Here is a 14,100-nt window from a genome sequence, read left to right on the forward strand (position 1 = left end):
GGACCATCGGGGACTTGGCAGAAGTCCTGCTGATCAGAGACTGGCTGCAGAAAGCCAGGAGCTCATGAAAGTCTGATACTGGCCTCTCTGTTACCTTGTGTGCCACAGTAAGGCTTGGCAGTAAACCCAAGGATCTCTGAGCTTTTTCATGATTGAAAAAACAAAAGCACAAAGGCTAACTCAAGGGTCAAGAGTCTCCTGCCTGCCCTTGTTCTTGTGAGAACACAAAGTTGATGACACAGTGGCCATGAGTATGGGACACTAGTAGCCTTGCTGCATTTTTTTTTTTTTTTTTCCAGCAGGATTGAGAAACCCTGAGAATAGACTCCAGGCCCCACATTTGGCTTGATCCAACAGAGGTGTGAAGCTGAAAGCCAAGTGTGAACAGGCAGCTTTGAGTACCTCTAGGTGACACCCCATGAGGATTGATAGCAGGCAATTGGTGTAGGGAGGTGGGGGCAGGTCAGGGATACCAGCCCTCCTTATGGACAGTGGGCGATCAGAGGACTTACCTTCTCCTGGTCAGCTATATCCTTAAAAGCAAGCATGCTGCTGACAGTAATGACTATTGACCATGTGCTCACCCATGCCCCATGTCATGCTCACACAGAGCAGTGTATACAAAGCGCCTTCACACTGAGTTGTTAGTGGTACCCAGGAACATCAATGTTATCACTCCACATGCATGGGTAAGGACAGGAACTGGTGAAAATTACTTTCCCCAGGTCCTACAATCCAAAGGAAGAAAGGGCAAGAATCTAGCCTTAGGTACAGCAGAGACTACAAGGGGCTTGATCCCACTTAGGAGTATCCCTGCACAGATGTGAGAAATATCTGATCAGGCAAGTGACACCACTGGAGGACCAAAACCAAGCCTTTCTTCCAGGGGTTGCCTGCTTGCCTTCCCTCCAAGGTGACTTTGGTTTCTTAGGAGTCCCATGAGCTGGGGTTTCCCAAGAGCCACAGAAGGAACCATGTTAGCCTGGGGCAGGATTTACCTTCACTGCTTCCCAGCTGGAATTCACCAGGTGCTGCCGGAAGGGCCCAAAACCTGAAACCAAAGATACCCAGGTTTGCTCAAACCAATCCATGCCACCCAGTTACAAGTTCTACCACCTGGCAACAAGTTCCATAGGCCCCAGAGAACCACAACCTTGCTAATCCGGGGGCTTCCTCAAAATTGTCTGTATGAAACCTAGTCAGGGAGCCCAAAAGAAAGGGGAGTGTGCGGGAGAAATGGCTCAGAGGTTAAAAGTACCTCCTGCTGGCCTTGGTTGCTGTGATACACTGCCCAAAACCAACCTGTGTAGGGTAGGGTTGATTTGGTTTATGTTACTGCCCATCATCAAGGAAAGCCAAGGAGGCAGACATTTAAGGTAGGAACATGGACGCAGGGACCACAGACGGATGCCGCTTACTGACTTGCTTATAAAACCCAGGATCACTTGCCTAGGAGTGGCACTACCAATAGTGGGCCAAGCCCTCCTTCATGAATAGATAGATAGATAGATAGATAGATAGATAGATAGATAGATAGATAGATAGATAAAAAAATTCCAGAGGCAGGTACATAGGTTGAATCTGATGGAGGCAATTCAGCTGAAGTCCCCTCTTTTCAAGTGTATCAAGTTGACAACAAAAATAAGCCACCATGCTGTTCTTTCAGAGGACTTGAGTTCAGTTTCCAGCATCCATGTTCAGAGCCTCACAACTATCTGAAATTCCAACTCCAGGGGATCTGTTGTCCTTTTCTGACCTATGCAGGCACCCAAACAATGTGGCTCAGGAACACAAACACAGGCGCGTGCGCACATGTGTGCGTAACACGCATAGTAACAAATACATAACTGAAAGACTGGTCTGATCCACTTTTACAAGTATGCACAAGTGTTGGACTTAAATCCAAATTAGTTGCTTTTCTCATAGTTGGTATAAAATACCTAACAGAGACAACTTCAGGCAGGGAGGATTTATTCTGTCTCCTGGCTCAGGGGGCCAAGTCCATCATGGTAGGACAACAATGTTTGGCTGTGACAAGAAAAGCCAGGCTGTGGGTTCATAAATATCAGCAGTCAGGAAGTGAGTGCTTCTGCTGAGCCAAGGTGGAGCTACAGAATCCAAGGCTTAGTTTCCCAGCAAGCCACTTCCTTAGCTAGACTCTACCTCTTAAAGACTCCACAGGCCTCTCCCGGACCACAACCCCAGCTAGTGGCCAAATATTCAAGTACATGAAGTTCACATTCAAACTGTGATACAAGCTTTGTGGAGAACCAGAAATGAACCCTTGTGAGCATCCCCAGGAGTGCCTTTGTTGCTTTGTGCCTTCGTTGACAAAGGCACAAAAGTAATCCCATGCAATAAAGGATGTAGTGACGGGACTCTTGGGATGTCGACTAACTGTTAACAGGATCCACAATCGCCTGGAAGCCAGGCCTCTGCATACAATAGGGAGTATATTTTGTTTGTGTTGGCTGAAATGGGAAGACTTGTCCACAGTGGGTGGTGCCATTCCCTGGCTGGGGATCCTGGACTGTATAAGTAGAGAAAGGGGGCTGAACAGTAGCCTGCATTCATCACTCTCTGCTTCCTGATTATAGGTATGATCCTGCCATGGTGACTTCCCTGGCACAATACACTGCCATTGAACTATGAGCCAGGATAAACCCTTTCTTCCTTAAGTTGTTTTTGTTGGAGTATCTTCTCACAGCAACAGAAAAGTAATTAAGACAGACACCAAAAGGCAAAATCCTGGCCTCTTATGGCCTGCAGCTTAGGCACAAGTAAATTCAAAACAGAGAGCAAAGCGTTAGAAGTAAGAAGTAGGACTGAAATTTTTAGAGGAAACAAAAAAGGGGGTGTGTCTCAGGAGCCTTGATCCCAAAAGAACACATGGACTGCAGAATAATCACAAACTTTGAGGCTGCTGTGGGTGTGGTTCATAGGGTGATAGTGTACAGCTAATGTACACAGGGTCTTGGGTTCAACCCCAAGCACAAAAAAGAAAAGAAAGCACAGGCTTAATAGGTAACACGCTTGCCTAGCATGCACAAAGCATGGGGTTCAAGCCTAACCATAAAAGCAGCCATGATGGAGCACATCCGTAACCAGAGAAATCAGGAGGTGGAGGCAGGAAGATCAGACGTTTAAGGTCATGCTCTGCTACACAGCAAGTGTATCAAGTTGGAGGCTAACCAGAGCTTCAGATCTTTGTGGGAAGGTGGTTAGGGACAGGGTGTGGTATGTGTTTTGGGGGTCCAGCTGTGGTTCTACATCCTCTGATTCCTCCCACTCAGGGTGTCCAGACGCCGCACACTGGGTGGGAAGGATGAAATGGAGTCTAGAATAGGTAGTGTATACATGCAGGATCAAATGGGTAGGAGTGCCAGTGGGGGGTTGGAGAGAGAAGGCGGGGAGAGAAACAGGGAGAGAGAGAGAGAGAGAGAGAGAGAGAGAGAGAGAGAGAGAGAGAGAGAGGAGAGAGGAGAGAGAGAAGAGAGAGAGAGAGGAGAGAGAGAGAGAGAGAGAGAGAGAGAGAGAGAGAGAGAGAGAGAGAGAAGAGAAGAGTAGAGGAGAGAGGCCTTCTCCAAGGATCTTAGTGTTACAGCTCTTTTAGATGAAGGCTTTCTCCAACAGTCTTCAATGAAACAGCTCTTTTGGAGGGCCTTGGCTTGTGAGCATACCTTTACTGGGGTGGGCTTGTATGAGTACACTTTATTTGGGGGTGAACCAGGGTTATATATGGACCTTGGAGAGTGCAAAGGAGTTTTCAGGGTAAATAAAAACTATTGGTTAGAATTTCAAATTCTGTGAATACCTCATTGGATGGAGAGGCATTCCAGGAATCCCAGGTACTTGTTGGGTGGGTTCTTATCAGGAAAAAAGAAAGTTTATAGGTCTGCCAAGGACTACTTGACCTTCTCCAGGTAAAGGGTGTGGGAAGTTGGGATCCCCAGACAAGGTCAAAGAAGGGGAAGCCAAGCTAGTAAAGGGAATCCTCCATTTTGCACCGAGCTCAGATGAGCCATTTGGACAGAGTAGATTTCAACCTTAATTAACCGGGTTTCCCCACAGCAGGGTTTCTCTGTGTAACCTTGAATTTCCTGGAATTCCCTCTGTAGGCCAGTTCATAGAGATCTGCCTGTCTCTGCTGAGACTAAAGGTGTGCACTACCACCACCCAAGAGCTTGTCTTAAAACAAAATAAGGCAAACAAAAAAGCAATAGAGTTAAGAAAGTCTGCCTTTTTAAAAACTCTGTTAAGAAGATGAAAAGGCTATTACAGGGAGCAGTTTAAAAGCACATATCTATTGTGTGAAGACTATTATGGGATATATTTAAAAGGTCTAATTGACAATTAGGCAAAAGGAATAAGGAGATTTTTCACTGCAGAGGACTTACAGTCACCACAAAAGCGCAGGAGAGCATGCTCAACTTCATGGTTCAGAGCCTCAGTGCCCTGCACCTGGGAGGCTGAGATAGGAAGATTGAAAGTTCCAGGCTAGCCTGGGCTGCATAGCAAGAACCTGTATCAAGATGAAATAATTGTTGTGTCTTATCACAGCAACAGTAAAAGTAGAACAGTTATTAACAACCTGTGGGAGAACATAAGAGGTTACAGTTAGGGTATTACAAAGAACACTACTGTGAACAATAGTTTCACAGTATTATAACAGGAAATATTAATTTCCAGTTAATAATATTAATTAATAATAATAAATAATAATGTCCAGGTAATAAGACAATAAAATGAAATATGGCCACAGTGAAATGTGACAACCACCTACAAATAAATGCAGGTGAGAATAAGAAACTGGGGTTCACATATTGATGGGAATGTAAAATGCCACTTTGCAATATGGTGATAGATTTTTTTTTTTGAAGAACTGAAAGTGGACTGACCAACATGTACACACCTGGACAGTGATCTCAGAACTGGAAATGTAAGACACCCTCCCACACACACAAAGGGAGGACCTCACCCAAGCCTCAGGAATTCGTGGCCACCCAATAACACACAAGACACCGATCTTGATGCAATCAGCAAGAGGTATATTTCAGGATCAGCCAGCTGAGGCTGAAACTTGTTACCCACGCAGGGGCAGAGGAGTTCTACCTCGAGGCCAGGGGGAGAAGGGTATTTAAAGGAAAAAAACACAAACCAGCGGAGTGAGGGGGAAACCAAGGAAGAATACCATAAAAATAGTGGAAAGTCCCAACCCATTACTCAGTCAGTCATGTGGGGACACCATGTACATGTTTTTCTCAGGAATTTAATTTTGTTCGACTGTCTACTTTGTGGTTAGCCAGTTCTTAGAACCTAGAGCTCATGAACCGGCTGACCTGCATTCTTGGTTCTGCCTTTTTGTGGTTAGCTAAGTTTCTGGAGCATAGCTGGCCTGGCTCCACTTTATCTGCTAGGGGTCTCACAATATTTCTATTCCTTTCAAATGAAAGGGTTAAAAAATTTCAAAAACTCCTAGCAGGCAGAGCAGAACCAAGAGTACAGGTCAGCTTGGTCATGAGCTCTGTGTTTCAGGAACTTGGCTGACCACAAGATAGATGGTTGATTACAAATAGGCTCTTAGAGAATAGCCTATACAAAATGTTCCCCATGGCTGTTCCTTGGACCCTGTCACAAACTGAATAATGGGCTGGGACTTTCCACAGGTACTTTCCAATACCCCATGGGTTGTGGTCCCCCCCTCCCAAGTTGTGGTTTTTGGCTTTAAATTCTCTCTGTCTCCAAAGCCCTGGGGTCAAACCCCACTGCCCCTGTGTGGGTCATGGGTCTCGACCTCAACATGTTGATCAAAATATACCTCTTGCTGATTGCATCAAGATCAGTGTCTTGTGAGTTACTGGGTGGCCGAGAATTCCTGAGGCTTGGGTGAGGTCCTCCCTTCATGGGGGCCTTACACAAACACACTTCCAAAGTTGCCCTCTGACTTCTACATACATCCTGTGGCACACAGTTACCCACATATACATACATTCACATACATAATAAAGTGAAATTGCAAAAGGAACAAATCTATACAGCTCTAGATTCACATTTAGTTCTTACAGAAACTATTGTTCACAGTAGTGTTCTCTACTCAAAGTACTCTACAGCTGTAAGCTATCTGTATGTTCTTCCACAGGTTGTTAGTAACTGTTCTGCTTTAACTGTTGCTCTGATAAAAACAACAACAACAAAAAGCAACTTAGAAGAGAAGGGAATTCATTTCAGTATACAATTATGTTATAGTCCATCACTGTGGGAAAATCAAGGCAGGGACTTCAAACAACTAGTCACATAGTATCCACAGTCAAAGAGCAGAGAGGAATGTCTATGTGCTCACTTGCTTGTGCTCCCCTTGCTTTCTCTACTCTCCTACAGCCCAAGGATCCCCAGCCTAGGAAATGGTACCACCCACAGTGGGCTGGGCCTCCTCATATCTTAATTTTGGGCACAGACATACCCACAGGCAAACCACTATTAGGGAATGTTGACATGCCCACAGGCCAACCATTGCCTAGGGAACAGTGCTGCCCACAGTAAACTGGTTCTTCTTCTATCAATTAGCTTAACTAAGATAATCCCCAAAAGGGATGCCCTCAAGCCAGCCTAATTCCTCAACAACTCTTCACTGGGACTCTTTTCAGGTGATTAGGTTTTATCAAGTTGACAATTAAAAGCTAAGCATCACAACTTAGCAAGCTATGGAATTATCCATACTGTAGAATACTACTATGCCATAAAAAGGGGGCCAAAAGTAGAAATGACCTAGATGTTTATAAATTGATGAATGAAAAACAAATGTGGAATAATCCATACAATGAAATCCTTTGTAGCCAAAGGACCTGAAGCACACTGTAACATGGACAAACACTGTAAGCATGGTACGTGAAATAAATCAGTTCCAAAAGACAACATATTCTGAATCCATGTATGCTAGATGTCCTGAATAGGCACAACTGCAAAGAGAGAAGGTGAATTTGCCATTCCCCGGGGCTGTGCCTGTTGAATAGGAGCCATGACAGTGATGGGATCTCTTTTAGCATCTATATCTCTGTATCTATATTAAAATGCATTGAAATGCAAACTTTAAATGAGTGACACGTACAGCATGAGAAGTGTGTGTTACATGCATGTGTGCAGATGGGCACACAGGTGCATATATGGAGGCTAGAGGAGGACATCAGGTGTCCTTTACTATCACTTTTTGTCTTATTGCTGAGACAAAGACCCTCCTGTCTCTCCCCTTCTCTGTTGCTGGTGTTACAGGTTACATGCATGGATATACCTGGCTTTTTTTTCCTAAATCATGCTTAGGCAGCAAGCATTCTTACCCTCTGTGCCAGCCAAGTGCTATATCTTAATAAATTCATTCACATTTTAAAATAACATACTTATTAACACATTCCAAAAACTTGGATGAACTTCAGAAGAATCACAATGAAAAAAATTCCAGTTCAGATGGCCTCATACTACCTGATTCCATGGTCATAATATTTTCATTATGAAAATAATTTAAAAAATAGCAAAGAGATTAATGGATGTCAGGGAACTGGTTAATAAAGACTACCAACTTGATTGTATCAAAAGATGGCCAGCAGCCTGATCTACAGAGTGAGTTCCAGGACAGCCAGGGCTACACAGAGAAACCCTGTCTCAAAAACCCAAAACAACAACAACAAAACAAAACAAAAAAAGAGATGGCCAGGATTGAGATAGGTGTGTCTTGGAGAGAGGATGATGTCATGAGGGCTTGCCTAATGAATGTTTTGGTTTAATTGACTTAAAAAAAAAAAACCTTATTTATTTTTAATCATGTGTACAGGTGCCCAAGCAGGTCAGAAGAGGGTGTCAGATCCTTTAGAACTGAAGTTATGGGTGGTCATGAGCCAACCATGGTGGGTGCTGGGAATCAAACCCTGGTCCTCTGGAAGAACAGCCAGTGCTCTTAAGCACTGAGCTATTTCTCCAGACCCCACACATGGTCATTCTTTGATGATTTAAAATTTGAATAAACTACTTTGAGGAGGGAAAACTGTGGAGCATGGGGCCAGGTTGGAGGAAATAGGTCACTGGGAGCACTTCCTTGGACTATATCTTGGGTTCCTGTCACAGTTATATTCTGCTTCCTGTCCACCATCAGACAAAACCTTCTTTTTAACTTTCCTGTGTTACCATGATGTTCTCCCTCATCAAGGACTCAGATACGATGGTACTGGCTAGAGTGGATGGAAATTTCTGACGAGAGTTATAAAATAAATTTCTCCTCTCCTCCATCTATGGTGTTTGTGTTCCGATGTTTTGTTACAACATCTCCACCAACATGAAAACTAACTCTGTGGTAGTCAGCTCTGTCAACCGGATATATAACCTAGAATCTCTGAGAAGGAGAGTCTCAGTGAAGGATCATCTACAGTCTGTTGTCTGGTGGGCATTTTCTGCTGGGGACTGTCTTGTTAATTAATGTGGGGGGACTCAGTTCACTATGGGCAGCACCATTCCCTAAGCATTGGGTCCTGAACTATAAAAGAATGGAGAAATCAAGCTGAACACAAGGAAGCAAACAAGAGAGCGAGTATGTATGCATTTCTCTCTGCTCTTCACTGTGGATGTAATGTGACTAGCTGTCTGAACTTCCTATGCTGACTTTCCCACAACGATAGACTATAACCTGGAATTGTAAACAGAAATAAATTGCTTTAGCCTTCATTGTTTGTTTGTTTTCTGGATATCTTATTACAGCCAAATGAATCTGAAAAGCACCCCAAGTGTTAAAATGGGGGAAGGAGGTGTGGAAGAAACTATAAAGCAGTAGCATGGGAGGGCATTTTAAGGGGGAGGCGATTCCAGGAAGCCTCTCACTGGTTGAAATTGTATAGGGCTCTCTGTGTGCACATGTGCACATGCTCATTCCTCAACCCCTCCCTCCCTTCCTCCTTCCCTTCCTTCTCCCCTTCTCTCTGCTTCTCTCTTTCTTGATTGTACTGATGTCAGTACGTTGACTTTGACATTGAAGATGCCAGCATCAGGCAACTCTAGGGAGAGCTGCAAGGAGCTCTCTGTACATTTCTTTACAATTTCGTCTTGATCTATATTTCTAAAATGAAAAACATGTGGTCTCCTACTTGGGGCTAGTGTGTCAGACTGAGAGGAGGGGGAGACTCATCTCAGCTTGGGCTGCAGGTAGGTAGGGTTGAGCATCGTCCTACTCAGTTTTATCTGGAGTATGACTGAGGGTTTGAGTCCCTCGCCTGACTCTCAGTACATTCTTCTCAGTTCCCATACATTTGAGTCTGTGAAAGATCAGAATGCCACATCAAGTCGCTGTACCCCAGGGCCTCTAGAGTAGGTGGCAGCACTGGAGAAGGGATCCAGCTGTGCCTGGCAACTGCTGAGTGCGTGGGCTGTGACCCATCAACAGGATTGGTTCACAGGGAGCAAAACCTCTGGGGACAGGAAGCTTTTCAACAAAATGGCCCACCATCTCAGGACTACCATCTGGCTTTGACTGACAGGATTCACAGTCTTGCAGCTGCTGTGGGAACCTGCAGCCGTAAAGAACAGCGTGGAAAATGTTGAGATTAAGTAGAAAGACTGAGACGCCAGCTTCCTCTAGGATCATTAAAAACCCATTGACACATATATCACGTGCTTTAGAACCATATTCAGCTTTGAGAAAAACTACCTCCTTGTTTGTTTTAAATTGGGAATGACAATTCAGGGAGCAAGATTAGAAGGTCTTGTTTTGCTGGGCTAAGCCTCATTCACCATCAAGACTGCCTTGGAGTGGAGTTGGGGAGTCAGCTAAAGAAATCTGGTAGAATCAGGGAAACCTGGGGAGGACTGCAGGCTTGCCTGGTCTCTCATTTTATTGTTGGTGCCTGCCACTACCTTGATCTTAAGGCTGTTTGTTAGAATCCTTGCATTTCCAACATCTGTCGACATTCCAGTTGTCAAGACAAGATTTACACACCCAGCAGATCCAATAAAATGAAGAAACTACCCCGACAACTCAAAACATCACTAATAAAAGCAGGCCACACTCTGGGATCCAGTGGGCATTTCCCAATGGCGCCAGACTTCCAGCTACTGCAGGCTGATGAGAGAAATCTGGGGTAAGATGTGAGTCCAAGAGGGGGCAGCACATTTCCATGCCCATATTTCATTTGAGACAGGCACTGCTTTTTTACCAAGAGTATGGTTTCCTGAGAACGCCAAGTGTAATTTGAGCCATTCAATCTCTGGACCCGAAAAAAAAACAAATCAAAAGTGCAAGGGGATAAGAGTGTCTCAAAAGAATGCTCTTTTTTTTCTCCTTTTGGAAGGCTGATAGTATGAATCACTGTAAGTATTTATCAAAGAAGCTTTCAATCAGGACAGGTGACAGGAATCCTTTATGTTCCCTTTATTGAATGCAAGTTGGAAAACTTGAAATGCGCCAAATGTGTCTAACTAAAAATAAATAAAGCGCTTTAGTGTTTGACTAAAAATAAGAGCATCGTGAGGAAAGAGTAAGCCCATAGGGACCAGCTGTGACAATGACAGGTGCTTGTGGCTGGGGTGACTTCAGATGTGCTGCTGAGATGGAGGACAAAGCAGCCACCATTCCTTCCAGGCTGACCTTTTGGGGTTCAGAGGCATCAACCAGTGTGTGTGTGTGAAGGGGTTCAGAGGCATCAACAACCAGTGTGTGTGTGTTGGTTAGTTCAGTGTTTCCATAGCAGCAAAAGCACCAATGGGGCTGGGGGATGGGGCACTGCAGTCTCCATGAAGGCCAGGTCCTTTAAAGGGATGGTGTGAGCCTAGTGAGGGTCTGTTCTATCTGAATCTGCAATTCTACCCTTTCTGCTGGGTCCTAGGCTTAGGGACAGCAGGTGACAGCCTGAGCTCCTCCCCAAGGGGTTGAAGGACAAACAAGGTCTGAGTGAGTCTAAGCCACAGTGGGCACCTCTGTGCACGGCACTCAAGTTATTTGTGGCGAAGGGGCTCAGAGGCAGGAAAGCCTGGGTTTTTTAATAGGGCAGAGCAGGAAGTCAGCTTCCATCTGGAATTCTTACCAACACCAGTTGCCACTCATGTTCCCCTGGGAGAGCTGTTTACAAGCAGTGTGGAGCAAGTGCGCATTCCAGGCCCCAGCAGAAAGCAGCCGAAACCGGAACACCGGGAAACGGTGGGCTTACCCGTCACCACCACGCAGCGGGACTGCGAATCCATGAGACCCGGCTGTTCTAGGCTGGTCCAGCCAGGATCCAGGACGGAAAACGACCACGTGGGGAGCGTGGAAAGGCCACGCCCCTCGGGAGCAGACCTGGCGGTCTCTGGACACTCGAGGGTCATAGCACTGCAAACTTCTGTGGACTCAGTTGGTTCCATAGGATGCATGACATCCAGGTGCTCGGCCCTGTAGCGACCAGCTGTCCCAATACTGCGCGGTTACGAGGACCCATGACCGAAATCACCTAAACTAGCATCCCGTGGGTCATCCTTTCTGTTGTTTACACCTACCTTCTTGATTACCTTGATTTTCTTTTCTTTTTTCTTTTTTTTCCTCGATGTACACCTCTGCTGCCCAGAGTATTCCCCAGTGTTTGGAAAGTGTAACTTGTTTTGTGATTGCTCTTGAATTCTGCGAAGCATTTAAACAAGCAACCAAACTCTCCGAAAACACTCACTGGAAGCTGACTGTAGGCGGTGGTTGCAAGCACCTGCTGCCTAGACCCGGTGGGTCCACTGTCAAATTTATCTCAGTTTTCTTGTTCTGTGGAGTGGGGCTCACCCCCGCCCGTTTATACGGAGCATACTGCCTCCCACGCATGTCCCCAGCTGCATCTGCCTGGAGCGACAGGGGCTCACCAGCTGGCTGATGTCTGCTGGCTTCAGACTGGCTCATCCTGTCTGTGACGTGCTTCCTACTGTGCTCCCTGGCAAAAGTGCCATCCGATGTCACCCACAGTCTTGGCATTTCTCTGAGTTCTAGATTCACGTGTGATCTTTTAAAATCTGGCAGCGAAAGAATAAAGAGAAACCTCACTTTTGGGCCAGTTCTTCTATTGATGTCTTATGCAGCATGCTGGTCTTTTAAAAATACTTAGTTTTGTTTTTGTTGTCGTTTTTTAAACTAAAAGACCTGAGAGAGAGAGAGAGAGAGAGAGAGAGAGAGAGAGAGAGAGAGAGAGAGAGAGAGAGAGAGAGAGAGAAACAAAACTCATATTTCTCTCTCTCCATCTGGGTGAGGCCAGGGAAGCAAGCCACGGGTGATCTGGGAAGTAGTCTACTGGGAAGTAGTCTAACTCCTTAATTGGCCACTGTGAGACCTTCCCTTTAATTGGCCCTGGGGGTGGAGTCCTGGCTTCTTTTGTTATCCGGGAACAGGTGAAAGCCAGCTCTCCACTACTTTCCCAGGAGGGTTCTAGGCTAACTCAGGGGCTTTGTGCTTGGCTTGGCTGCAGGTGGGGTGGGGATGGGTGGGTGTCTTGGTCCTAGTCTCTCACAGTCCTGTGGGCATTTTTAGACATTTATCCAACTTCCTTTACTGAGCTGTCTCTCCCTGGTTAGTGGCCTTTTCCTATTTCTGTTAGGAGGGATTTGCTTCCTTCCCTGCCGCAGTTAAAGGGGATGACAGACAAAATGTCCCTGTTTATAAAGGTGGTTGCTGGTGGTGCTGAAGCTCCCAGTGCTCCGGAGGCAGAGGCAGGCAGATCGTTGAGAGTTCGAGGCCAGCCTGGTCTACAGAGTAAGTTCCGGGATAGCCAGGGCTACACAGAGAAATTCTGTCTCCAATAAAATGAACAAATGTCGCGATATCATGTGACCCTGTGTACTAATGCTTACTATGCTGAGAGGAAGCAGTCTCTTAACTGCAATTATCAGTTGTAAACAATACTACTCTACTCTTTTGATAATGGAGCTATAATCTCTTGCTGCTATCACCACCACCACCACCACCACCACCACCATCATCATCATCATCATCACATCACTTTCCCAAAATTCATTCATTTTTCTTCTGTCTTAATGTTTTCTCTCACGTTGTAATGAAGTTTTTAAAAAGTCCCTAACTGATATAAAATATTCTCGCTCGTCACAATGACGTATCCACTACTGTTGATTTTCAGGTCTGGGATCTGCTCTCTCGTTTCTTTTTCCACTGTAAAAACAAATGTTCTCCAACAATCACTGATGTCAAACCCTGCCTTTAGGCTGATGAAATACAGTAAGCCTGAGAATTTGTAAGGCAAGGATGGGAGAGGTTTGATTTAACAGAAAGCATGGCAATCTTCCTTACAAGATATTCCCCAGAGGGGAATGTTTGCAATTATATTTGACTGGAGAGCAAGGTGCGACCCTCTCACTGAACCGGAAAGCATCCATGTGTTCTCACTGGGGACCTCCGAGATGACAATATCCCCAGACTTCAAATATTTCACATTTTATACCAAACACGAAACTTTGTGGGATTGGTTTTAAATTCCTTACTGTTGAGTGGTGACTTCCTGATTAAACAAGAGAAAGGATCACACGGGCTGATTGTTGTCTTGGAGGCAAATAGCTCTTTTGGTAGGACACAGACAGTTGGATAGTTGACATCAGTGAAATTTCATCAAACTGATCAAATTCCTGCAGGGGGAGGAAAACAAAATCAATCATCAAGAAACAGCGATTGTTTCAAAAAGAATGCTAGCATAGACCCTCCCCTACGTCGGGCATCTCTGCTCTCAGACTCTCCACTTATGGCTACCGTCAATCACACAGCCCATAGCTAAATTGCTTCTTGTCAAAGCACTAACTGATTCTCCAAAAAAATGTCACCTCGTATTTGAGAGTCATCTCTCCTGCTCCTTTGTACCCCAAGGGTGGGTAGCTATAAAGTTTCTATAAAGGGCCGGGCAGGAAGTGCTTCTAGGTTTGTGTGGCACATGGCCTCTGGTGCAGCTCTCTGGTTGTTCCTGCTGCCGTGGGCATGTGGTGTGGATACTGTGTAAATCAACTCTGACCCTGCTCCCATGACTATGGATGTTGAATTTTAAATTTCCTATAATATTGACATGTCGTGAAATGGTCTCCTTTTGCTATGTTTTTAAACTACTGACAAGTGTAGAGACT

At 45.2% G+C, this 14,100-nt stretch overlaps 1 protein-coding gene across 1 annotated transcript in view; it reads right to left on the reverse strand.

Annotated features, from left to right (window-relative positions):
* Positions 1-11,642, reverse strand: part of Pgpep1l (pyroglutamyl-peptidase I like) — a 31,119-nt gene extending 19,477 nt beyond the window's left edge. Inside the window, exons 1-2 of the mRNA XM_076935729.1 lie at positions 11,178-11,642; positions 999-1,051 (exon numbers count right to left, since the gene is read on the reverse strand). Of these exons, the coding sequence (XP_076791844.1) occupies positions 999-1,051; positions 11,178-11,379 (255 nt within the window). The 5' untranslated portion in view covers positions 11,380-11,642. The remainder of the gene's footprint in view (positions 1-998; positions 1,052-11,177) is intronic.
* Positions 11,643-14,100: the final 2,458 nt, after the last annotated feature.

Source organism: Arvicanthis niloticus, chromosome 1 (genome assembly GCF_011762505.2).
Source record: "Arvicanthis niloticus isolate mArvNil1 chromosome 1, mArvNil1.pat.X, whole genome shotgun sequence".
Lineage (NCBI taxonomy): Eukaryota > Metazoa > Chordata > Mammalia > Rodentia > Muridae > Arvicanthis > Arvicanthis niloticus.